Source organism: Argiope bruennichi, chromosome 1, assembly GCF_947563725.1.
Source record: "Argiope bruennichi chromosome 1, qqArgBrue1.1, whole genome shotgun sequence".
Lineage (NCBI taxonomy): Eukaryota > Metazoa > Arthropoda > Arachnida > Araneae > Araneidae > Argiope > Argiope bruennichi.
In genome coordinates, this window is record NC_079151.1 from 73,769,335 (window position 1) to 73,796,652 (window position 27,318).

General features: G+C 28.0%; 1 protein-coding gene across 2 annotated transcripts; it reads left to right on the forward strand.

Moving 5' to 3' along the window:
- The first annotated feature begins 5,728 nt into the window (after positions 1-5,728).
- On the forward strand, positions 5,729-26,873 carry LOC129963927 (short-chain specific acyl-CoA dehydrogenase, mitochondrial-like). Of its 2 annotated transcripts, XM_056078527.1 has the most exons (11): positions 5,729-5,884; positions 10,120-10,286; positions 11,311-11,460; positions 13,710-13,821; positions 18,165-18,280; positions 20,205-20,411; positions 20,829-20,889; positions 23,051-23,127; positions 23,214-23,309; positions 24,606-24,662; positions 26,008-26,863. In XM_056078527.1, exons 1-11 carry the CDS (start codon positions 5,833-5,835, stop codon positions 26,167-26,169), a joined length of 1,257 nt encoding a protein of 418 aa, XP_055934502.1. In that variant the 5' UTR covers positions 5,729-5,832; the 3' UTR covers positions 26,170-26,863. The 2 variants fall into 2 exon arrangements, with proteins under 2 accessions (XP_055934502.1, XP_055934510.1); XM_056078535.1 differs by lacking the exon at positions 10,120-10,286 and having other exon boundaries at positions 5,748-5,884; positions 26,008-26,873.
- Positions 26,874-27,318: the final 445 nt, after the last annotated feature.

Genomic DNA, 27,318 nt, shown 5'->3' on the forward strand with positions numbered 1-27,318 from the left:
GTTTCCAAACACAATAAATAAGTATGTAATTTAAATAACATATTTCAGGGATATTAGATCGATCCTGTAAATTAACTGCCGAATCTTGCTTGTGTGTGTGTGCGTGCTATACACAGTATACTTCCGAGTATTCGGCCTAATGTGGCGGGGTGGCAGGTTGGATAACAAAGAAGCCGGATATACCGGAGTTCTATGAACTCATTTCTTTGCCTACCAATAAAAGAAGACAAAATTTTTAACCATCCACCACTGGGAATAAATTCTGAAATATCTGATTGACTTAGTTACAGGTACACATTTTCCTTTTAAGTGTTTATGCCACAAAAATAAATCTTTTTCAACTTATTTTATGCTTACCTTTCAGCATGGTTCTTCTTACCATTATTCCACATCCATTAGCTTGTGCAACATCCCATTTTTCAATTTCTGTTCGACTTTTTTCCCATCCACCCCATACACATGCACACTGTACTTTTTGAAACTCTTAACCTCGATGCTATATTTCTTGCTTTATTTTAGTTTATTCGCTTGCTTTATTTATTGAGTTTAGTCGCTTTATAGCACGTAATTTTCTCCTCCACAGTCACTACAATTTTATTTCGTTTATCACCCATCATGTTTGAAATCTTTTCTGTGGTCACTTAAAAACATTAAGCATACCCCAAGAGCAATTTACGAATACTATACATAATGTGCAATTATACCTAGGAACAGCGGCAACAATTTATGCCCGTTACACACTGACGAAACAATGAATAACGAATAGAACGCTACTATGCTCCTATCACAACTTGTATTTTGCACACGAAACGTAGGACCCCCGCTTCCAATGCCTTGCCTTCCTCATTTAACTATGATAAAAGAGAACTAGGCCGGATAGTACGGAAGCCACATGATTGCGAACAGGATACTCGAGAGTATGCTATATATATGTGTGTGTGTGTGTGTGTGTGTGTGTGTGTGTGTGTGTGTGTGTGTGTGTGTGTGTGTGTGTGTGTGTGTGTGTGTGTGTGTGTGTGTGTGTGTGTGTGTGTGTGCAATGATTCGAGTTGCCACATTTTTCAAAAATTTATTCTTTCTTTTAAAAAATAAAATAGAATGCATCCTTAAATATTTAAATTTATATTTTGTTTTTGATTGCAGAATTAAATATATTTCCCATTTTGAAACATTATTTATATTAATTCTTTAGTATGCTTGACAAGAAAACAAATTTGAATTTGTCGTAACAAAATGTTTCCACTTAAGTGCTTCTTCTAAAATAGTAAAGTTTTTTTTTTTTTTTTTTTTTTTTGTAATACTAGTTTGAAAATAATAGAAAATTATTTCACAAATTGTTCCATTAAAGATTTAGCTTAAGAAATCATTTCACACTTGAAAATATACTATAAATAAAATTTCGTGCCAGACACTGATATTCATGTTCCAAATAAATTCACGTGATTTGCAGATGAAAGAGTTTACGAAATCCACCACTTGTCTTTCATCAGACTTATTTAAGATATTTTTTAAAAAAAGGAAAGAAAAAAAAGCTGTTTCGCAATATTTTTTTATCGGTCAAATCATAAAAAGAATATATAATTGATTGGACTTAAGTATTATGCTATGCAGACAAGGTGAATTCCAGTCAGATAAATTAGATAAAAATCTAATCAAAGCGAAGTGTATTGAAAGAGAAAACAGATTCTTCAAGGACAACAATGCTGACAACATGTATATTGTTTTCAATTGCTTTTTGATTTTTTTTTTGTTAGATGGTTCACTGGAAAAATTAGTTACATTTAAGTTAATTTAAATTGATATATTTTCACTTCCATGATTTCGCCCAATTGTCAGCCATAAAGCTGTTTTATTTTATTTATCATAAATATATTCTTTTCATTACGTAAATCGAATTCATTCCTTTACGTAATCATTCATTTACGTAAATCGAACTGCTACTGGGGACAGTACCATGAGATCATAGAGCTTTTAAAAACGCAGATGTATCGCTCATCTACTTTCTAACTTTCGCGGTATAGCAAATTTAATTTTTATTCGTCTTGTAAACTACACAGATATTAAGCAGAATCCTTCTTCCTTAGATTTCAATCATGGAATAAAATCCCGTTATTAAATATCTGAGGAAACAATGAAAACGGTTTGAATTTCTGGGCAACAATGCAATCTATTGCTGGAAATTACGCAAAAATATTTTTTTTAAAAAGATGGCCAAAATTTAGGGAAAATTTACTAGATTCGGAAATTTTATAATTAGAAAGACAATTTTTTAAAATTTCGAAATGGTTTAAAAGCCATTTTTCTGTGTAATAATATTTTCGGAAGCTATCACAGAAAAACAATAAAACAAAGATCAATTTTTATTTTATGAAAATTCTAATTAAAATTTAGAAAAAAATTGCCCTTAGGTACACATTTACACTCTCCAAATATATATATGAACCAAAATTAGCAGCAATAGGTCAAATGATTTAGCCTGTAGAGCCTCAGCTCTCTCTCTCTCTCTCTCTTTCACACACACACAATCTTTATTATTAATTGAGATAAAGATGTAGTTCTATTACTATATTAACGCTCCTTTTGATTTGAGGCATCATAAATGCTGTTTTCAAACAGGCCTTTTAATATTGAAGCCGATTTCTAAGATAACAATCCACTCCCTCTCCATTTTTTTATGCTGCACTAACAAGAAAGCCTTTATCTTTTGATTGATTGAACATGAAATAGGTTCGCTACACACCAGATATTCAGTAGAATTGAGTCTAAAATCCAAGACCATGAGAGCTCAAAGCCCAAATGCTGCTATCAAGCCATGATTTCATTTTTGTCAGTACACTAAAAAACATTGCTCATCTATTTTTTTTATTTTTAAATATATGTTTTGATAATAAAATAAAATATTATTTTTATTAACTTTTTAAGCAGACACAACAACAGCTCGTCATTTCAAAAATGGACAACCTTACTAAGCATGCTATTTGAAGTTCGAAATGCACAACTAAAAAAGTATTTAATATCTTACATTAGTTGGAAAATTTTATAATTATTGCAACATTTTAAATGTCTTGCTTTTCATTTTATCGCAGTCGCGTGATAAGCATGTGACTATAAGAAAAACAGATTGTACGATAATTCCAATAAATAATTTTTGATATCACAGATAAGCTCAAATACAGATGAAACTTTTATAGAAAAATATCGCCTCTCAGTATTATTCCTTAATCTCTTCACTTTCTTGCATACATTCATTAGTTCTCTGAAACACCATCATAGAAAACTGATTTTTAAAAATCCATCATAATAACATTTAAGATAAAGTAAAAAATTCTAACATGATAATGTTTATAGGCTGGCATATTACCTGCACATTTCATCGTAGTATAGGGACGATGAAAAAAAAAAAACGTTCGAAAGATTTCACAAGGCAGATCTGTGGATCTACAGCTACTAAATTTAGCACATGGTTATTTTTTGGGTAGAATATACTCATTAACAAAAGAATTTTTCAAAAATTTAATTAAATTAAACTCAAATTTTTAATTAAAAATCAGCGAAATCTTTAATTTTCTCCCATTTATTTCAAAGCATATAATTGCAGAAAAAACATTTTACACTACTTTAAAATTCAAAAAGTATGCTTTTCAGCACCTTTGCTTTTATTTATAAACAATTCTTTTCGTCAGTTTTAATGAAGTTTTAAAAGTATTTTTAAGTATATTTTCCATAATATTGCTCATTGCTTTAATCACTTCATTTATAAACAAACAAATATATATTTTTTCTATCTGTATGTGCATGTTATTGTTGCTATATAATTAAGGATAAATTTCAAAAATAAAAAATAAATGAATTAAGTCTGAAACTTTATCATACTACATCGTTTTGGACTAGAGGTTTATTTATTATTATTATTTTAATCTAAGAATGTTTTTAGAAGGCTTACTTTCTGTTAATTATTAAACTCAAATACTGCTGAAAACGCCCTACAGGATAGCCAGAATTACAAAATATGACAAGTCGTTATATCTTGTGTAGTAAATGCTTACCAAAAACTTTAATTAAAAATTAACCAAAATTTGAACGTTTGCTTTCATAACTTCAGAGCATATTATTGTACAATATTTTTAAATCGTTTTAAAATTCAAAAATTTTTATTTTCCTTAAAATCAATTTTATTTCATTCTGAGCAACTTTTTTCTTTAATTTGAATATTTTCTTTCAAAATTAGTTATAAAAACAATTTTCTAAAAGTGACTTATTTTTTATAACTGCGTGCAAGAAATTATCAAGGTTGTGAGTAATATATGTGATTATTATTTTGTTGTGTAGTTTATCAAAATAAATATTATTTATTTAGTTAGTAATAAATTAATAATTATTAATTTATTACTAACTGACGCTTTAACATATCTAAAAACAATGAATATTTTTTTTTAACGTGATACTATTTTAGGCTTCAATTTTTTCTGCAAATTGACTAATGTAAAAATCATTGCGCACAAATTGCAATGGTTGGTACAATCAAGACAAAGACAAGATAGAAATCTGAAATCATTATTGCAGAATGTTTAGATGTTTTAGACCAGAATTGAAACTCCTTTAATTTTTTTTTCTGTATATATAGCAACATTTGATATCATCCTTTTTACTTGTATAAAATTTAAAAACATGATTTCGAGCTAAAATAATTGAAAAAAAAAAAACTATAAAAGCGTCTGAGTTATGGCTCATTTTAAGGAAATAGGAACCAAATATTTATCCTCAATATTATATTCTGCAGTTTTAAAAAAGAATATCGATTTTTTTTTCTAAAATTAAATTCTGAATGATTTTATGCAAGCAAGAAATTTTGCAAATTCTATGAAATTTTTTAAATTTAGATGTTCGAATTCTTGTATAATTCATTTAGTACACGCTAAAGTTTTCTGCTACTCAATTTCTTCAAGTAAAAAATACATGCAATGTCTTAAGATCGAAATAAAAAAAAAATGACTGCAAATCTTGAACGATCTGTTATTATGCATTCAAAACGAGATTTACTTTTTTTAACAATTATTTTCGAATTTGATCTGTGTTACACAATATAATAAATTCTTATTACACCAAACAGTTTTGAATCATATCCAGTTTACATAAAGAAACTAAATATCTTAGATTCTATTTCACTTTCCACATTACAATAATAATAATTAGATATTTGAATTAAGGAACATCTGAAATTTAGTTTTGAATTCATGATCCTACGATGTTGCATTATTAAATCACAATTCATTTCAAAATATATTCTTAATAATTTTCTACAATACTTCAACTAATTACTGAAAAAATTTATTCTTTTATTCTTGTATAATCAATAAAAATGAAATCTAATATCTATAAAATTAATTTGGCATATCTAATGTATAGTATTGCTGTTAATATTCCGTTTAATTTAAATTTAAAAAAAATTCAATATCTTTCTAAAAATAAAATAATTATGAAATTAATAAAAAATATGTATTTTTAAATCAATTGTTTATGTTTAAATAAAATTTGTTTTATTTTTTCGAAAATTAAAGTTTTTTCATGTAATTATTCAAAAACTATCTGTTACTAAAGGATAATTTAATATCGCTATAGGATGAAAGCTTAGGATCGCACGATATGACTCAAATAAACATTTTGATTTCGAAATATAAGATGCTTTCGAGATTAAAACGTTCTCGAAAGATCTCTGTTTATCAAGATTTAAGCAATAGTCACCCCTGCTGTGGCCTCATTTGTTGGTCACCTTGGGAGCTGAACGGTAAGACCAGTCCTTGCAACAGAAACTGTCGAAATTTAAAATACAAGATGATTCCAATTGTGCAGAAAATAGGACATTTCATTTTTTTCAAGAAATCAGGTATTTATTGAGATACTCTAATATAATTTTTTCTCTTTATATTTGCATGCATAAATTAATCAAAATCTCATCATAAATTTTGAACTCTTTTGCACAATGCAATTCTTACTGTTTATTAATGAAAAACTTGTTTAAATTAATTTTGAAAATTTAATCTAACTGCATGTTTAAATAAATAAACTTTTCTCAGACAAGAATAATGGGTTAGAAAAAAAGAATGTTTACCTCGTATATTTAACTTATTGAATAGGAAATAATGAAAATTGTTGAATGAAAACAAAAGTTATTCAAGATAAAAGATTCTTCTTTTCCAGATAACAAATGATAAGAATGGAAATCTAATATCTTTTTGAGGTCTAGAAAGGAAAATAAATAATCTTAATACGCCAGGAAAATGAACGGCGTTTCTTATCAGTACTTTGTAGATTCTAAGATGAAAAAGGCCGATGACTTCTTTCGATCACTTCTCAATTCTTCTGTCATCGTTTCGCACATTTTAATCCTCCACATCTGTTAAAACTAAGATAATTCGAAAAAAAAACCCTGTCCTATTAAAGTGATATTTTTGATAACAATTTTTTTTATCATTATTAGCCGATTATTTTTAAACTGAAATTCTTACTTCTAAATTCTAATGCACGAATTTTATACAATTAATTTGTACACGGACAGAATTTTCAGTAGCTTTTAATATTTTTTATACAAAAAGAAAATGATTTTATTTTATGCAATGTACAAAGAAGTTATTCTAGAAATCTATATTGGATTTGAATTTTTTTTTCCCTTACCATAAATATTATAGCTAAAATTTGAAACGAAATCGACTTATTTATCAATATGGAAGCAGTTTTAACCAGATTCGCAGCCTTCTTTTCCATTACCGTTTGCAGTTTATGCTGAACATAGAAAAATCTTATTTATACATTAGAAATCTCCTTAGAAATTTCATTGCTTCTTTGAAATTTAAAAAGCATAATTTAGTAAAGAATTTTTTAAAAATATTTTTTTGAATGCTGCAACTTGTTTTTTAGTAATTGAAGGCATATATAAAATTTCTTAATATTATAATAAAGAAATATGGGAATGCTTCATTTAAAATACATATTATTTAATACCAGAAATCGTTTACCAATTACCTACCGAAGCATCTTGAAACACAGCTCTTGATTTCGTATTATCGTCTAAGCATAAATTTGTTTTTTAAACTTTTTGTTTTGAGATAAGAATTTTAACAGTGCTCTTTTCCAAAATGGCGAATGGTGGCAAGAATAGTTAACTAAATATAGTTAATAATATCGGCGGACTGTATAAAAATTTAGCATTTTTAATTTTTGAAACAATCTGCTTATTGACTTAAGTACCATAAAATACAAATACTTGTATTTATTAAAACCCTTTTTCCTACCGGAACTAAAGATTATCTCCGACAGTTTAGAAATTAACTATTGGACCACGAACACAGTTGAGCGGCTATAAAGCAGTCAATATTCTTCGGATTTTAAATTCAATATTGAAAATTTTTCCTGTGTGCAAAATTATGTAACAGGAAATATCGAAAATTGAATCAAATTCGATCTTTTGCGCACCAGATTTAATTAAAAAAATAATCTCAAATTGTAGCAGTTGCATTACTCTTATCTTCTCTTTTGGATACTAGATGGCGATGCTTGATTAGACCATCCCATGATGCATTGCGAGGTAATTAGAGTGAGATGTGATGCCGTACTGTTAAGCTGCGCTCATGAATGTCTTGTCTTGTCTTTGTGCTTGTTCAGTATTAAAACCAATGTTCCTGAAAACATTCATCCGGTTGCTTCCTGCACGGATCATAATAATCTACATTCCACCACAAAATGGATTATATTGTTACTTCTAATTTAAGGAAAAATTTTAAATTCAGATCATATTTTTGAAATTTACTATCAAATATTCGAATTTCTTGCATTTTCTTGGAAATTTCTGCATTGAAAAATAACGAATATATTTTATCTTTTATTCTTTAGATTGTTTTTTTATTTATGTGAAAGTTATAAAACTGATAACCTCCTCTTTTTAGCATTTTTCATATGGATTTTTTTAAACTATATAACGTAAAAAACACAATTTGTTCAAAATAGTTATTTGAAAAAATGTTATAAAATGTTTAAATGTAAATTTTAAAAAGGATAACCAAATGAGAAAAACGTGGAATCATTTGATAATTGAAATCATAGTATTTCATAACCAATTAATTTTAATTCCAAAAAATATTAAATGAAACAATTGAGGTTTTTTAAATTCTTCGAAAAATTTATAATTTCAAAACGACTGTTTAATTTCATTATCTTATATTTATTATTACATGAAATCTGGTCTTATTGATTCTTATGATACGTGAATATTGTTAGTTGGTATATTTACAAATACTTTAAATAAATATTTAATTAGAAAAAACTTTTATTTTAATTTAATATATGGAATAAATTAATAAGTCTTAAACTTATGTGAAGATCATTGCAGAGTAAATTAAAAAATCTTTTTACCATTCTTTAAAGTACAAATTTCAAACAGTAATTCTAAAAGAATTTTTTAGTAAGTAAAGCATTTATTTTTGATTTCCTAGGCTAATTATCTTTATTCTGAATATTAAAGCATTCATTTAGTTTTTTGTAATAAAATAAATTTAATCAACATTCATTAGGAAGGCGCTTGATATTAAAAATAGAAAATTACATAATGGAGTTTTGGAAAGTAAAAGATTTATTTATTATTTAAAAAGTAATTTTATAAGATTCGAAATACTTTTTAATAAGCCTTTAACAGTTTATATCGAAAAGAAAAGTTTGATTTGCATTCAATTATTATTTGTTATAAAAATAAATTAAAAAAATAACTTAAAATTAACTCATAACTTTTGAAGAATTTCTTAAATAATATCTTTTATGCCATAACATTTTTCGCCAATTTAAGAATTTTTTGAAATTTCCTATATGAAACAAATAAACGTAGAACTTAAATATTATATATTAATTGCATATTCTGTAAGACATCCATTCAAGTCATCACCAAACAGCTAATTTCAAAACAGTTACAGATAGAAATATATATCTAAAAAAAAAAAAAAGAGAGAGAGGGAGAGAGAGAGAAATTGCTCTATATAGCGAAGAGAATTTTATGTTGTTTGAATAAATAAATATATTTCTAAAAAAATTGTGAAATACAAATTTTTATATTTTTATTTAATAAAATATACTTTTTGAAGTCATCACCAAACAGCTAATTTCAAAACAGTTACAGATAGAAATATATATCTAAATAAAAAAAAAAAAAAGAGAGAGAGAGAGAGAGAGAAAGAGAAAAAATTTCTCTATATAGCGAAAAGAATTTTATGTTGTTTGAATAAATAAATATATTTCTAAAAAAATTGTGAAATTCAAATTTTTATATTTTTATTTAATAAAATATACTTTTTGAAGCACTGATGCTTTAAATGTAAAAAAAAGTTCCACTCTTCAACGATTAAAACTGGATAAATTATAAAATACAAACTTCATTATTTTAGGACAATGAAGACCAATTCTAAGATGTACTGTGAGTTGTTTAATATTCAATCAATAGGAAACCATTGAAATGATCTGAAACAGTAATATTCAAAGCTTTATAGCTGTCAACATTAACTACAGAAAAAGGAACTTTTCTTGTTTAAAATGTTACTATGTGAAGTGACTACTAAATATAGCTATTAGAACCGTATGAATATATTAAAACTTAGTCTTTGTTTATTTTTCAGCATTATATTTATTAATTAAAATGACATAAAATATGATTATCCACATTATATTGAAAACTTTTCAATATCAAGTATATGCATGGTTATTTCTAATGGTTTTGAAGGTAGTTATTAGACTACATATAGAATGGATGTGCTGTATAAACAAATTGTCGTATATAAACATGGTTTATATCATTAATTAAACAATGCTATTCAAAATGACTTTTTATAAACGCATTGTTTGATAATTACTGAAAATAAAATCATGGATAATTTTAATGCAGTCTATTTTTCCAGTTCTTGGCTTTGTACTTTCATATCATTCCAGGTAATGAGATTGTTACTTTAATATAAAATTTTAAACGATTTTTAAACAAATAATAAAAAATGTAGCAAATAATAATCAAATTATAAAATATTTTAAATAAATTCTAATTGGATTTCATGAAAATTTATTCATTGTTATTAATGAAATATTCTTTAGGAAAAAATGTATTCAAGGCAATCGAAAGCTTTAGAGAGCTTTCAAATAATTACTGTCTGCCAGAAACTCACAAATTACTTCAAGATACCTGCAGGAAGTTTTCGGAAGAGCAATTAAAACCAATAGCAGCAAAAATTGACAAGGAACACTTATTCCCAAAAGAACAAGTAATATTATAAACTTTTTAATCAAATAAATCTTAACAATTCTGAAACTACTAGAAAAAAAAGGCGTTTTTTGCAATTCTTTTTGGAACAGCAATAATTTTTTAAAAAAATGCTTCATTATTTTACTTTTAATTAATTTTTCTACTTTTTAAAAATATGAAAAAATAAAAAACGCAGTAAATATTTTTATCTTTATTACTTTTTCCTGTATAGCACTTTTTAGCAATATAAAAGTTTAAATTCTAAAAATAATTTATCTTCTTGCTTAAATTTCTTTTTCCTTATTAATAAAATGAATTTAACTATTTAGTCTGATATATATATTTTGAATAAATATAACTTTATAATGGTTTCTACCTCTTGCATTGGATTCTACATCTACTGTAGAATTCAATGCACAAGTCCGATTCGTCAAAATGTAGAGTGAGTTCAAAGTCTTTTCCTAATTACAAATATTTAATGCAAAAATATTATTACCCTTAGATATTTATTTTGTAGAATCCAAATATCATTGTTGAATTCATAAGATAATTTATAATAGCAAATTTCAATGTGTGTGTGTTTTTCTTGCTCGAACACTGTCGAGGTTATATTCTAGCCCGAACATATTTTTGTCACATATTTGTTCTATAACACTAGACAAAACATTTTCTACGTTAGTATTCAATGTTTCAATGTTATAATTGTTATGGCAAATCTTCAATACAAATTCTAATTCCGCTTGAACAGAAATGGTCAATTTAGCATCGTTGGATCACAAAATACTTTGCACTTCCTTCCCCGTCATTTCCATTTCATTCAAAATTGAATTCTGTTAGATTACTAATATTTATAAATTCGTTGCACTTCTATTTCATGATTTAAAAAAAATAGAAATTAGAAAAAATGAAGGAATGTTTATTTTGTCATCTTCAAGGGTTATTTCATTCCAACGTTTTATAATCAGGGGAAGACTTTGGGCTCAGCCTACACATCAGCAGATTTTTAAAAAATGTGATTTTATTCGTCTATAAAATACTTTCAGATCAAACAAATAGGCAATTTAGGACTCTTTGGATTGACTGTACCAGAGAATGAAGGCGGAGCCGGATTGGACAACTTAGCCTATGTGACAGCAATGGAAGAAATCAGTAGAGGTTGTGCTTCCTGCGCTACCATAATGAGTGTGCACTGCGTAAGTGAAAGCAAATTTGTCTATAAAATCGGGATGAATCTGTTTATTCAGTCTTTCATGAAGTAACATCAAATTGATATACAGCTGGTGATATCTTATATTGATCATCGTAAAATATATGATAATTTTGTTGACTTTCTATCAAGAGAATTCCCAATTTTTTTTATTTTTTTTTCAGTTGCAAGACATGCTTTAGTAAACCATTTGAAATGCATTTATACCAGATTTCTTGATTCTGATAATTCCAAATTATTTTCATTATTTAATATTTTTCGGATGGCAAAATCATAAAAAACTCAATTATGTAATGAAATAGAAACTTTTCAAAATCTTAAAATATTATAAATATTCTTTTAAGAAGAAATAATCTTTAATTTGGAAAAAATGTCTGATAATTAAGATTAATATACAAAGATAAAAATTAACACTTTTTTTCTCTATATTAGATCAAAAAATTTTCCTTTGACGTTATCTTTTACTCTTTGAAAATTTTGTGATTTTAGTTATTAATCTCAAAACTCATCCAAGTGGTTGCCAATATATTTCAAACTAAGAGGAGACTTAATTATTTTTTTTTAAGTAAAAGAACAGTTCACATCAATAAGTATTATCGAACTCAAAAAATCTTGTCAAATATAGGGATGACGAATATTTTACGAGCGGTTATTGCGTAACCAATATCATAAAGTCACAAATACCAGTGATCAATACTTTTCAAAGAGGGGTGTGATTCAAATGTTTGATACGATCTTACTGGTGATATTTCGATTACACGTTTTGAATCACGATAGAAAATAACAATCGATACGATATCAATGAAATTTACCGGAGCGGTGACTTCACTTGGAAGTAACAATCAATACGATCTGTCCAATGGAAGCTCTCAAACAAAACAGAAAAGGAGAAATCTTTCCGATACTCGCATTTGATGATGCACTAAATCCTTTTTAATTGCTTGTGACCTGACTTTGCATATATTCTGTTTACAGCTAGCGCCATCTATTGGTAGAATATAGAACTAAAGTAAACAATTTAAAGAAATGACATATATAGTTAATTCAAATTTTTCAGAAAATGGTTTACTCCAATAAAGAAATTAAATAAATAGTTTTGAAAAAAAAATCAAATTTAAGAAGTAAGCTGAAATAGATAAATTCAGTCACACGTTACTTAAATTAGTAAATTAAGTATTAATTACAATTAATAAATTTTATATTTAATATTAAGTAATAATTTTTAATTAATAATATGATTAAAATAACAGATATTTGGAACAAATATTTAAAAATAACAATAGCAAAATTATTTGTTATTCAAAAAATCGTGGATTTTGCATTTCTAGTCAAATATATGTTTTCATGTAAATAGATGTTTTGCTGGGTAGTATTTTTGAAATTCAAGTTCTGAACTTCATTTATCCTTGGTTTCTTTTCAAGAGTAGCACTGAATCTTAATTAAATTGATTTGTTTACGGTTCTACAATCGATCATTAAAGCAATAATTTCTTGATAAGCAACGTAACTTAACCAATATTCCAAATTTTACGAGAGATTGAAAGATCTGATTTTTTCCCAACCAAAAACAATTATGGTAGATTTTTTAAATTTTTAGTTTTTTATTCACATTTAGTGTGAACGTGAGATTTTACATGATACACTAAAGTGGGGAGAAAAAAGCCATCATATTACTGAATGTAAAATTTCAATTTTTCTTCCTAAAATTTGAAAATTTGAGATACTTAGTTTTACTTGAACAGTGAAGAAATTTGTTTTGGAAAATTTAAAAATTCAAACTTCTTTCAGATTAAATGTAAATACTTAAAATTTTTCTGGAAATAATTATTTTAATAGGTAGAAATGATATAGTAAAAATAATATAGTAGAAATAATTATATTATAAATAATATAGCAGAAATAATTATTTTAAATTATAGTTAAAATAATCATTTCTACTAAACTATATTAATAATAGTATAGAAGTAGAGAACAAAAAGAATATGCTTGAAATAAATATTTCATCATATATGGAGACTGGATTTCGCTGCAGAAGAAGCTTAATGAATATATCATAATCAGGCAAACAAATCCTTCACCTAAAAGGAGATAAGTTGGAACCCAGAAAAAAAAAATATTTCAGTTAAAATATATCTACATTCAATGTTCAATGATTCCATTTTTCAAAATAACTAAATTCAAACAAATGTTAAATTTAAGCTAATTTATCACCAAGGGATTTTATTTCCGTTTCAGTCTTTATACCTGAGTGCAGTGCAGAATTTTGGGAAGGATAATCAGAAGAAGAAATTTCTGTATCCATTTACAACTGGGGACAGAGTTGGCTGCTTTGCTTTAAGTGAACCAGGTAAGCTTTCTAAGCGCTTATTTCGAACTCTTGACATTCTGCACTTTTTTTAAGGTGTCGAAACGTGCACCAAATGAAAAAAACATAATAAAGTGGTTTAATACTTTGTTTCTCTAACTGATTTATAGTGTATATGTTGTAAAATGCTTTGAATTATATGTGTTTACAAAAGTGTCTCAGAGTTTTTTTAGAATTCATAGAACACTGAAGTAGATTCTATTCAGAAACTTTCCATAAAAATTCTTTGGTTATGGTACTTTCAAGGTCTTTCAAGTTTTAATAGAACATTTCAGTAAAAATACTAGCATACTAAGGAAATTACCTAGAGTGATCCAAGGCAAGCATTCTTCGTATGGTATAACCATGAGTGCAAGAGGTGGGAATACCAATAATCAATGTGGCATCCCTCAAACAAAAAACTCGTTACCATATTTTTTGTTACTCACTAGGAGATCTTTTTTTCTCTCTCTCTCTCTCTTTGCATTGCATTGCATTTTTGCAGGTGTCTCCTTTCTACTTCTGGAATTACTTGTGTATTTTGCTGTTGCATTTAGAAAACGAGATAGCATTTTATATAGAATATAAAATACCACTTTTATATAGAATATAAAATACCACTTTTATATAGAGTATAAAAGATAGTATTTTGCATATAGTAAAAATAGTATATACAGAGTATATTTTAAGTATTAGAGTACTTTGAGTCTCTATGTACTCAAATAATCGGTCAACAATACTGAAACATAACTATTTTATAAGAGATAATAAGAATTTTTTTTTTTTTGCATGATCTTTGGAGGATGATTTTTATGTCATTAATTTGATTTTTTCGTTACGAAAGAGTTTACATTCGGGAGGAAGTTGGTATTTAGAAAATGTAGCTCATCCTGAAGTCATTGCCTTCTAAAATAACTAATTATTAAAATATTTGGAACCGTTTCTCAATTTTTTACCGTAGCAAATTAACATAAAGCTCAGTCTAATATCTAAAAAAAAATATCATAAATACGAATAATTTTTTTTCTTTTTAAATTTTTAAAGACAAAAATTAAACACAATATTAACCTATCTTTTTAGCACAAAATACCCAAGAATACTGTTGTGATATTTTTCGTTATTAGAGGCGAAAGAACTTCGGGGAAGAAATTCTATTTCGGTAGATATTAGATTTCTTTCGAATATAGAATTTTTTCAATAAATTTTCATTTGGTAATAAATTCCTTTGATTTCCTAGATTGTTATTAAATCCTCAAATGTTTGCCTACACACTTTTTGCATTCGATCAATTTTTTAAAAAAGGCACAATTTTTAGAAAACCCATTTTCCGGATATCTGAAAATTGGTTTAGCTAATGTTTAACGATAATCGATAATGTCAATATATCGTTGTCGATCGATTTATAGAGAGCCACTGCGATTAATTAACGTTTTTTTATATCCTATTTGACAAAGCTGCATAATTATTTTGCATGCAGTTGTTATTTTTCAAACGCTACTGTTTTTAGCAAATCCTATTTGAATAATTTGCATTAGGTTTCAATAGCATACCGAAATTCTGAAACTTTATGAAGCAATCTAACTTCTAGCACGTTGAATAAATACAATGTTATCCATAGAAAAGTTTTAAAAAAATGCTACTAATATTTTATCCCAAAATAAAAAATAAAAAAAAATTAATGCAAGAATAATAATACAAATACAAAGCATTAAAATAAAAAGTCACATGAAATCCATTCAATTACCAATCAATATATATTTAACAGGTGCTCAAGATAAGATGCAACGTTGCTCTTAAATAAGAAATTAAACAAAAAAATTTTCTTCGAGTTTTTCTCCTTCTATGTGTATAAAGATGAAACGAAATTCTTTATTCTCTTTGAACAAACATTTATTTAATTGTCGAATGGAAACCCAGAAATTGAATAATGCGTAATGAATCTGAACTTCATAAAACAATAAGAAGGTGATTCGCTGCCGAGAGAGGGTCATCTGCTTACCCTTTTCCTACTTCGAATCCATGATCAGCTGGAGAGTCAAAAGTTCTGAACAGAAGAGCGTTTCAATACGAAAAAAAGTTCGTACGACAAAGTAAATAAATCGAGTTTTCGGACGTTTTGGACAGAAAAGAAATTGAAGTACATACAACTAGACAATATTTGAGAAATAAACTACCAGAAACACAGCTTCACTTTCTTTGCTTAAACATATATCACCTCTAATCTTTATTTGACAAGAACATGATGATAAAATGAGATACATTGTGTTATATTTGAAATAAGAATTCGTGAATTCATTTTGTGTGAACCATATTTTAAGATGATCGCTTCATAATGCGATCATTTTACTTAATATCACAGTCACAAGATGAACATAGCAGTGAATGTCATATAACAGTTTAGTGTACGTTATTTTACTTTGTGATAGGACATCATATTCGTTTCCCCCTTCAAACATACGCTACTTGTTCTGATCTAAAACTGGCTTAGAGTGTAACATATAGTGGTTTAGGGACCTGATCAAGGGGAGAGTACAAATGGCGGATCCAAGCAGGCAAAGAATTAGTGCGCTAATATAATTTATTAAAAGAAAAATATAATGAAAAAGAGAAAGCACCGTTTGTATTGGAAACTCATTGATAGCGATTAGGAATGAAAAAATTATATTTGATCCGGGCGCTATTTATCTTTGCTACTATTGATTACAGGTGAGAATGATATCACTCTACTTGATGCTGCCATACAATTGGCAAACAATTGCGCTTTTTTAATATGAATTTTGGATTCATTACAGAAAACTATACCCAAGTCTGCTGATTGATTCACAAAACTAAGCTTGCTTTAAAGCGTTGCACAAAAGATTACTTATTCTTCGAAATAATACAACAGCAAAATACAATAACTAATTATGCAATATCTTATTTGCAATTATTAGCTAATTATGAAAAATTGCTGATTAGAACATTTTATGTTGTTTATTTGTTTGTTTCTTATGGCACTTGCCATGGACAAGCCCGCTGTTACGGAGACAGCTATTTTAAGCCGGTGGGGGAGCGCCTCTTGTTTTTATAGTGGCGCCAACTAGGGCCAAGAGTACGACTTTGCTACTCTCGCTTTACTCATTCGCTTGCACAACCCCTTTTTACAGGAGGGCACATTCACACATCTCACAGATAGAACAACGGAAGAACAACCATGCCCAAACTGGGACTCGAACCCAGGACGTCCGGAACATTTTATGTAATAAATAAATAAAATAGTTTTATCTGAAAAGATCTATAGTCTTCTTGGTTATCTTCTATTGCATAATGAGGTCCAACTAATAAGTATGTATTTCTCTGAAGATATGTGACTTCGCCTAAGATGAATTTTTCGAAAAAACGTTTGAAAATAGTCATAGTTTAGAATATTTGCATAAAAAAAATTGAAAAAAAAAATCTATAAAACCAAAATACATCAAGTAAGTGGCAAAAGTTTTTTTAAAATTGGAAAAAAAGGTCAGTTTTGGATAAAAGAGAGGTATAAAGCAAAAATAACTTAGAGGTTTATCAAATGATTTACTCAAAATTCTGAAGATACCTTTGGAAACGTACTATCTAATTCCTGAACTAAAAAATAAACTGTGTTTCTATTCATTCTTTAAATATTGGGGTTCGATTGATAAATAACATGAAATTTTTAATTTTTTCACATTGTGAAGCACTAAAACTACTATAAAATATTTCTATGAATAGATTACTTTATTCTCTAGTTCTTTACTTTCTTTCTCTACTTACTTTATTCTCTAGTTCAGGAACTGCAGAACATATTGAAAAATTATTAGACCAAATTTGAATGAAATATATATATTAGATTTTAATTTATGAGGCTTTTCGTAAGGAAATTCTATCAAAGATTAGAATTTGAGGAAATAGCATCTAAACATGTTAAGTATCATTAAAACGCAAGCAAATGTAAATTTAAAAATCAATATAACTTTACAAAACATAGGTTTAGAAACAAAATTCTAGCAGTTTTATAAAGAAACTTGATCAAACATTAAGAATATTAAGTGTAAAAAAAATACATAATTTCGTACAAAATTTTTTTTAAAAAAACTGAGTTACCTACTTTAAGTTCTGGGGAGTACTTAGTATGTAGGTAGCACAGCATGTTGCACAATATTGTACAATATTGTGCGATATTATTTGATAATAATCAATATTCCACAATATTGCGAACATTGACCAATGTAATACAATATTGTATGGTATTTGTGGGTTGCTAGGGAATGATCGCTTCTTTTTTGTTCCTTCTTCTGAATTAAGATACAAGCATTTTCTATAAATGTTTTTGTTTTGTTTAATAGGAAACGGAAGCGATGCGGTAGCAGCATCCACAACGGCTAAGCTTTCTGGAGATTCATGGATCTTGAACGGAACGAAAGCCTGGGTAACAAATGGTCATGAAGCTGAGGCGGCAGTGGTAACAATCATTTTAACTAAACTAGTACAAATTAAATAAAAAATACTTTCAGCGTGAACATTTTTCGAGGAAAAGAAACAGGGCATATTAGAATGCACAGAATTATTCACCAATTTAGAAAATACATAACTCATGGATAAAGATTAAAAATGGCCTAATGTATCAAAAATACTGACCACTCTCGATTCTGTCTATGATCAAACAATTCTATTCATTTAAAAATTGCAATCTTATGGTCAGTTGCATAGCGAGAATAACAAACAGCTGGTGAATAATACAATTTTTTCGCCCTCAATCATTATCGATGGTTTAGTAAATATAGATGGCCCTCGGAGCATGCATGTTTCCGCAACTGTATGAAATTTCATTTAAAAAATGATATAATATGATAATGTTTTGATCCGATCGCACCGTCTAAGACTGACATCTCGGGCACCTATCTATCAGCACTCGTGTTCCCAGTTACAACAACTGCTAATAACTCTTTTAAAATGCTTTTTAATTTTTAGAGAGATACAGCATATTGGCTTTACAAACTAAAAAATGTAAGGTTTGGTGAAAGAAACTTGAATTCAATAAAATATTTTTGAATAAACATAAAAGGTTTGCTTCTTTTTTTATATATAAAAACTTAATTTCAGTTACCTAAATTTTCTCCTTTGTGTACTAAATTTTACAATAATTAATCGATAAAAATAGTCATCAACTTAAATTTGACTTTTGATTATTAAGTTTTAATTTCCTTTTATGTTAAAAATTGAAATCTCGACATTTGCATCTTTCCAATGTAAAGGAAGTTATACAAAAATTTAATAAACAAAAATAAATTACTAATTTTCAACACATTACAAGCGGGGATGGAAGAAGAATGGGGATTTCAAGATCATCCGTTGAAAAAGAAACGATTTTTTTTTCTTCTTTTCTTTTATACGAAATATTTGTAATATCAATTTATTCTCTCTTGAATTTCTTTTTATAAGATGAAAGGGTTCGAATGTGGTAGTCGAACAAAGATAATTTGATTTACTGAAATAATTTCGGACTAGAATACACACAAAAAAATTCTTTAGAGAAGTTTCGCTTTCATAATAATTACAGAGACCCTGATTCATTTTGTTTTTCAATTAAATTTAAAATTAGTTCAAACGATATTGTAACCAAAATGCTTGAGTAATTCACTATTCAACTTGATTACGTTTTTAAAAATATGCGGGTTATCTTAACCAGATCCAAATAAAACAAAAAAATAAAAAATAAAAACAATCAAGAGAAATCCTTATACAAAATAAATTACTTGTATAAGGATGCAAAAGGAAAATGTATAAACAAAATCTGAATCTGAATCCGAGTTTAGCACTTTTAAGCTAAACATTCAAGAGCTGGCTAAACGATTCCTTTCATATTTTACAAAGTTTGATTAATCCTATTCTAAAGAGAGTCTCTGTGCCAATTTATTTATATATATATATTTGCGAAAAAGAGGTAGGAGTGTTCCTTATCTCCAAGTATGACAAAGGGATGGAAGAAATGTGATTTAACAATAACAGTACTTTAAATTGTGCTTTTTATAATTTAAAATGCATAGTAAATATTAAAGCTTAAATTAAATTTAAAAAAGAAAAGAAGACAATGAATTTTATATGATGAAATTAATCGGCAAAAACAGGGTCACAGAGTCATGATGGCATGGTAAAGCTTAAGCTGTTGAAGTATTGAGTCACATTTTTAATGTTAAAAGTACCCACGTAGCATTTTTCATGTTCTTGTATTCATCGATGGAATAAGTGCTTAAAACATTCTTTTATGAAGGGTTAACAGATATAAATTATTCCTTTTCAAAAGGTTTCATCTGCATAAGCATGACATTTTATTTACTTTTTTATTCTGCTATCTGTATTAAAGCGGAACTGAAAATCCATTTCAGGTTTTTGCAGCTACAGACAAATCAAAGAAACATAAAGGCATCAGTTGTTTTCTGGTTCCTATGCCAACCCCAGGATTGTCCCTCGGAAAGAAGGAAGATAAATTGGGTATAAGAGGTTCATCAACCTGCAACCTCATATTCGAAGACTGTATCATACCCAAAGAAAATCTCCTAGGACAAATTGGAGAAGGATTTAAAATAGCCATGGTAAATTATATTATCTTGTTTGTATAGCGCATGCACATACGTTATATATATATATATATATATATATATATATATATATATATATATATATATATATATATATATACGAAATCGAATTTTTTTACTGGTACCTCACTATCTCTTTGTATACGTATTTAAAAAAAGTAAAAATCATGCTCCTATAAGTGGCACGTGAGTCCTGGAGAGTACATTATGTATTCAATACATAACAGTACCGAATAGGAAGATCTGAAAAATTTAAATTTGTTCTAAGTACATAGATTCGATATTAACTTCTGTCTCACATATTTTGAAGGTGCATCGTTACAGAATTGGAAAATTTATTTGATATATTTGATTCTTAATGAATTTCGAAATAAACAAATAAATTATTTAATTTCGTTTTTTCTTTTTCAGATGACGCTGGATTCTGGTCGAATTGGTATCGCTGCGCAAGCATTAGGAATTTCGCAGGCATGTAGTATTACAATTATTGAATAAATTTGTCAACTTAATAATAAATAGATATATTACATTTACATCAAATGGAAGTACCAACCAATGAGAGTGCCCTCTCAAGTTTTTCAAGTGCTTTGACAATTTAGCATCTTTTCTTATCTCCCCATTACCTTATCTGCATTCCCTGAACTTATAGCGGGATTAGTGTGGTATAGGATGGAAGGCGGAAAATTCTGTAAGTTTGTAACCGTCAACGCCTTTTCCCTCGACTTCGGCTTGTAGATACGCAATATGCTGCAGAATATATTCGTGCTGCTTTATTTAATGAAGAGAATTAAGTATGCATTTTGGAGACCTTTCTCTCTATCGACTGGATTCAAGATTTGACAGAGGTCTAGTACATTATTGCTCATGCCAAATTTTATTGATCTGAATGTTTCGTTTTTGAATTATCGCCCTCATCATATACATGTGAATAGATAGTCGAAAATGTGGTTCTCCTCTTTGACATATTTGCTCCAAGATTTGATGTACTTTGATTTGATGACAAATCTGTGTACCCAATTGAATTTATATAGTTTGCGTTTTTGAGTTATCATGTTCACATGCATACGAACATGCATTGAGAAGGAAGATTATATACTAAATTTCGTTTTTTTTTAATTAGGGTTTTTTTTTATTGATTAACCAACAGATACACCAACAAATAGATATAATTTCAAAAATGTATTTTTTTCAACTCGGGGAAACCTAAAACGCGAAGATTTGCCAAAATCTTGAAATTGAATTTTTTGTTGATTATATTCTTTCATAGAGCAGAAAGTAAAAATAACCTAGGGAGGCATATATAAAATTGGCGTTTTGAATAATATCGTAATTTAGTATGTTGAAAATGAACCATACATTATAATTATCATTCAATATTAATAAGCCATAAAACTACACAACTATTGCTATTTTCTCTAAGAGATAGTTAAAAAAATATATGAAAGGTGTTTGATTTTACGTATTGACTGTACGCAAGAAGAAATTAGAAAGTAACTTCAAATTTATAAATTTGATATACAACCAATTTTGCAAGAAATTTCAGAAAAAAATTTCAAATTCTATTATTTTTTCAAATTAATTATTATATTTTATTACTAACCTGCCATGAAACAATTCAATCTGAGAGTTTGGTTAAATTAAAGTTTTTAAAGTAGCACGATAATTATATTGAGACGGACTCGTAACTTTCAACTGTTCTCAGGACGGCACCTCTCCAAATTTCTGGACTTCATCAATAAAAGGACATTTGGTTACAAAAGATTTAAAATACCCCGCATTTACTTACACTGCGCTTCTTTAATGGGATCGGTTTTGAACTTGGAACTTCCCAACCACCAAATCGAGACCTTACTGCTAGACTACTGAGCCCCTGAACAAATTCTGAAATGGTTATAGATTTCATGGAGTTTTGTATTGATTTATTAAGTCTAAAGATGATTTAATTTTAGTTTTATAAGTTTAAACTTATGACGATTCGATATTCGTATACTATCATAAAGATAATCTCGTCAAAGATCTCCCTATCATGTTTCACTGAATATTTCTAGATGCCTGTTTTAATGTTATAGCATATAGACGTCAGTTTTTAAGTCTTGTCCATATGTGTACCAGGTTGCTTCGCGAGGATATCTGGTAGCCAAGGTATAATATGATTTTGTTGTCACCAGTGATTTGTGAAAGTCAAACGATGTCCGGGGCATTGTTATTATTGGCTCTTTGTGCTCTATTACTTTAAAAAGCTACAAAAATGCGCTAATGCTTTATCTTCATGGCACCACCTAGCATTCCTTATTAGCACCACATATTGTCGATATCTCCACGATGTTGTTCGACATTGTGTACGTGGCCTATATCGTGAAAATATCGCGAAAATGCTGTTCGGCATCCGCTACACCACTTGTGCAAATCCAGCAAGGTTTAAAAGCTTATCGAAAAACGTCCAATGTAGTTACGCTGTAATGTAATTAAAAACTTATGGGCACTTACTTCTGTTATTCATGGTTCTAAACTGTACAATAGTTTTAAGTAAAAGCAACTTGGAGGATGGAACCAGTGAATAGCTCAAAAGCTGAAAGTATCTGAAATAAAAAAAAAATGACATATTAATGAAATGTGTTTTTGATTTCAGGCAGCTCTAGACTGCGCAATGAACTATGCTTCTCAACGGAAGGCATTCGGTTCAAGAATTCTGAACTTGCAAGCTATTCAGGTAAAATGAAACATTAAATACATAATAATGGGTTGTATGTCATCACATTTATATGTAATCATGAACATTCTGGATTTTTTTTTTAGCTCAAATTGGCTGACATGGAGCTCCGACTAGAAAGTGCTCGGCTGTTAACGTACAAAGCTGCCAAGTTAAGAGACCGAGGAGAAAGATTTACTAAGGTGACATTTTCGTAGAAATCTTGTAATTTATTGATTGTTATATTCAAAAGCTATTTAATTTCAACAAAATGTTAATCAGTAATATCCCAGTTATATATAGTGTCTTTAACTTTGAAATGGCCACACTATTGGATAAAATGCCACCAATCCTAGTAATAGCTGCAGGAATATATGAAAAAGGTTTCAAATAGCTACATAACGATCAGGCAGGTTTCGAATCTACGTTACTGAGTGAAGATCTTAGCAGAGGCATACCTGTACAAGACAGTATCGAAGTGATGCCGAGCCTTTGGCAGAACAGACCCTCGCCCCCCGCATTCACCCCACTAAATGCTATGTTTTTGTTAATTTTCATCCTTTCTATGATTCATGTTCCCTTCTCTCAAAAAAGACTTATTTTACAGAATTATTTTTCCACATACATTTTATAATTTTGTACATGGCTTTAATATTGATACTTTTTCGAAAAATAAATATTTTAATGAATTACATTGGTGAACAGTAATAAATTGCAGCGCCCAATACATTTCTCATTTTTTCCCCTATGAGCCATATTCTTTTTTTTTTATCTTAATATATTTGACAGTAGATTCGTATCATCAGTTTACGTAATCACCCACCGTCGTCTGTAACACTTGGAGGAGTTAAAAATATGCCCGATGTTTTGATCTGCGTCATTATCGAAAATGCGGAATCCCGACCACTGTTCTGGCGTCTAGAAATTGAGGCAGGTTTTTTTATATGTTTAATTTGACTGCCTTATTAGCGTGTGAATAAACCTAAGCACGAATAAATAGCAAAAGGTTAAAGTGTTGAAGTCTGCCATTTTTACTGATTGCTGATTCATTATATTCTTCTTTCATGGCCAAATCGATGGTTGTGAAGGAACATTTCAACATTTTTTAAAACTTTCAACATTATATTTGGGAGGGGGGGGTCTCTTTTTTTTCTGTTAGTTTATTTTAATCCCCGATTTCAGTGTCTGTGAACATTATGGATGAATTGAATTTCTTAAGTTCTTTATCTATGATATACAACAACTTTCTTTAATCTATGACAATCAGATCTCAGATAGTGTTAGCAGGACAGCAGGACATTTAGATGGGCACATCTAGGACTTACAAGAGTAACATAATATTACATACATTCCATGATTTTAATTTAATTTTTTATTCAATGTATTATCTTCGTTAAGGGACTTTCATCTCATTTATTAGAATTCTATTTAAGAATAATAATAAAATTGTAAATAAAATTGACGGAAACTCCAAAAACTAAATTATTTTACTTTTACAGGAAGTTTCTTTAGCAAAATTAGCTGCTTCTGAAGCTGCCACTTTTGTTTCCCATCAGGTAAATAAATTTGCAACTTCTTTAAATTAAATGACTGTTTCTGCAATACAAAATACCTTGGTTTTTTTTAAATTATTGATATTTTATTAAAAATTTATCATTGACAGATAGCTTTTAAAAATCTGCCCGACAACGTTTCTAAAACAGGATATAGTTAAAAAAAAATTTCTTTGAATAATAAAAAAATGCGATTGAATACTCCAATAAAATTGCATAATTATACAATGATGCATTCACATTCAGTAAAAACTAACAGCAATAAACCATTCATAATTTTTTTGTTTTAATTACTGATGTAGATTTTGATTCTCTAAGTATTTCATAAAATGCTTTCTGAATTAATGCACTTGCCCATCAAATCAATATACAGACATAAATAGCAAATTAAAGGAAGTTAATAAAGGAAAATCCTGCAAAAAGAAGTATTTTTAAAATAAAATAAAGATCATAACACAATTAGCCTCCCAACAACAAACAAAAAAAAAAGAATTAGAATATCCAGGGGTAGTTTTTCTTAGGTCATTAGAAACTTTATAACAATGAATCATTTAACATTATAACGAAATTTCAATTATCATTTAGTCATTTTGTGTCTTGTTTTGTTATTAAGGTTATTTAAATAAAAATGTCAAAGTTAATCAAAATCCTTTTTTAGTATCAAATGGTATCTTTTTATAAAATTAACATGAGAGCTATTTTGCAATTGACTTTATGCAAATGAAATATAATCAAATGATAAGAATGATATATGAACCCATAGCGCCTGTCCCAACCTAAATCCATATTAACCATAACCGGCATATATGGTGGAATATTTTTTAGAATCAGCATAATGTATAACCCCCCTTTTTTTAAAATTTAGACTAATGATTTAATAAATATGAATAAAACTTATATGCTTCCTTTTGTATCATTCTTTGGCACCTCTTGCATAATCTGTAGTAAATCATTTTGCAGCAATGATTACTTCAGGAATAATTTAGTAGACACTAGATCACCACCACAAAATAAAATTAAAAAAAAAATTGAATTTGATACAGTTAATTTTTGAACGAAGTTAAATTTCAAGGATACAAAATTTGAAATGTCGTTTACCTTGAAGTTCTTGCCAATTAAAATAATTACTTATTAAAATATTTTGTAACAGCTTTTTTTTAACGATTTATATTCGCATAGCCAACACCAAATAATATGATATTAATGAATTTGCAAGTTTTTAGAATTCTAATCACAACAAGCAATATTTCTTAATGAATCAAATAAGTTATAAAATATTGAAATAAGTGAATTTGAATATATCATTTTACTTGAATTTCATGCAAAATACTTGAAATTTTTTTTGCAGGCTATGCAAATTTTAGGTGGCATGGGATATATCACAGATATGCCAGTTGAAAGACACTACAGAGATAGCCGGATAACAGAAATTTATGCAGGGACAGCTGAAATTCAGAAACTAATTATTACTGAGAATCTTATAAAAGAATATGGCCTTCAAGAATCATAAGTGGAAAACAGGAAATAATGCTTACAACTCAGTATTTGAAATTGTTAATAAACTGTGAAACAAAAAAGCATGATTATTTTATTTATTAAATTTAAATTAAGTTTAAGTGTATAAAATAATTAAAATTTTATTTTATGAAAACAATGCAAGAATAATAGCATTTATGTAATCACAAATGGCAAATAAAAATTAATTAAAAACTAAAATAAAAAAAATAAGAAAAAACAGTGAAGAATCATTGAGATCGCTTTCAGTGCAAGAGTATTTTAGATTTTTTTCTTCCAAGTTCTTAAAAATAATAAATATAATAAAATTCATTAAAAAATTTGAAAATATTATATTGCAGCTTGCTAAATGAAGAATGCAATGCTCATTAGGGTAAAACGAAAACGGCCTTAAAAAAATTTTTTTTTCTACGATTTTAGTTTGGTAATAGTGGGGAAAAGTTGCCTTTTAGGCTCATAAAGAATAATTGTAAATTTGGTTGCAATATTGCAACATCTTAAGGTGCAGCAAAAAGCTTGGAATTTGAAAAAAAATTGAAAAAAGTGACAAATTTTAAAATAGGTCTTTAAATTTATTTTTTCGATTTCAGTTTGGTAATAAAGAGGAAAAAGTGTCTTTTAGGTTCAAAAAAAAAATTTTTTTTTATTTAATTTTGTTGCAATACTATATTATCCTGAGGTGCCGCGAAGAACTTAAAGTTTATAAAAAATTGAAAAATTATAAATTTTGATAAAAAGAATTTTATGAATTTTTCGTGGATATGATGTTACAAAAGATGATTTTAAATACAGATATACGAATTCTTAATTGAAATACAATAAAAAAATATATTGAATGTTAAATTTTGTTTCTTACTTTTTTTATTCTTAATTTTTATCCTTTTACTTTTTAATCCTTAATGATTACAAATGCTACAGTTCAAAATCTTTTCTTCTACTTCAATGCCACATTAAACTGTTTTTTGTATTAAATTTTGGCATATTCATACGTGAGTCAATTTTTGATCTTACGCATCCTTCTCTTGCGACTGAACCACAGACATTTTGGGCAGATTTGGTCACCAGTTTTATAGCTCTTTCCACAGCTTGCGTGTGACAAGGGAGCCGGAGAAAATCGATAACCGAGTCCACTATATTATTTGGT

Bases quoted from the DNA above. Each gene is read 5' to 3' on its own strand.
- LOC129963927 (XM_056078527.1), top strand. From the start codon at position 5,833: ATGATTCCAATTGTGCAGAAAATAGGACATTTCATTTTTTTCAAGAAA. The intron at 18,281-20,204 runs GTAACAATCATT...AATCCATTTCAG, and splicing joins ATGAAGCTGAGGCGGCAGTG to GTTTTTGCAGCTACAGACAA. The intron at 20,890-23,050 runs GTAGTATTACAA...GATTTCAGGCAG, and splicing joins ATTAGGAATTTCGCAGGCAT to CTCTAGACTGCGCAATGAAC.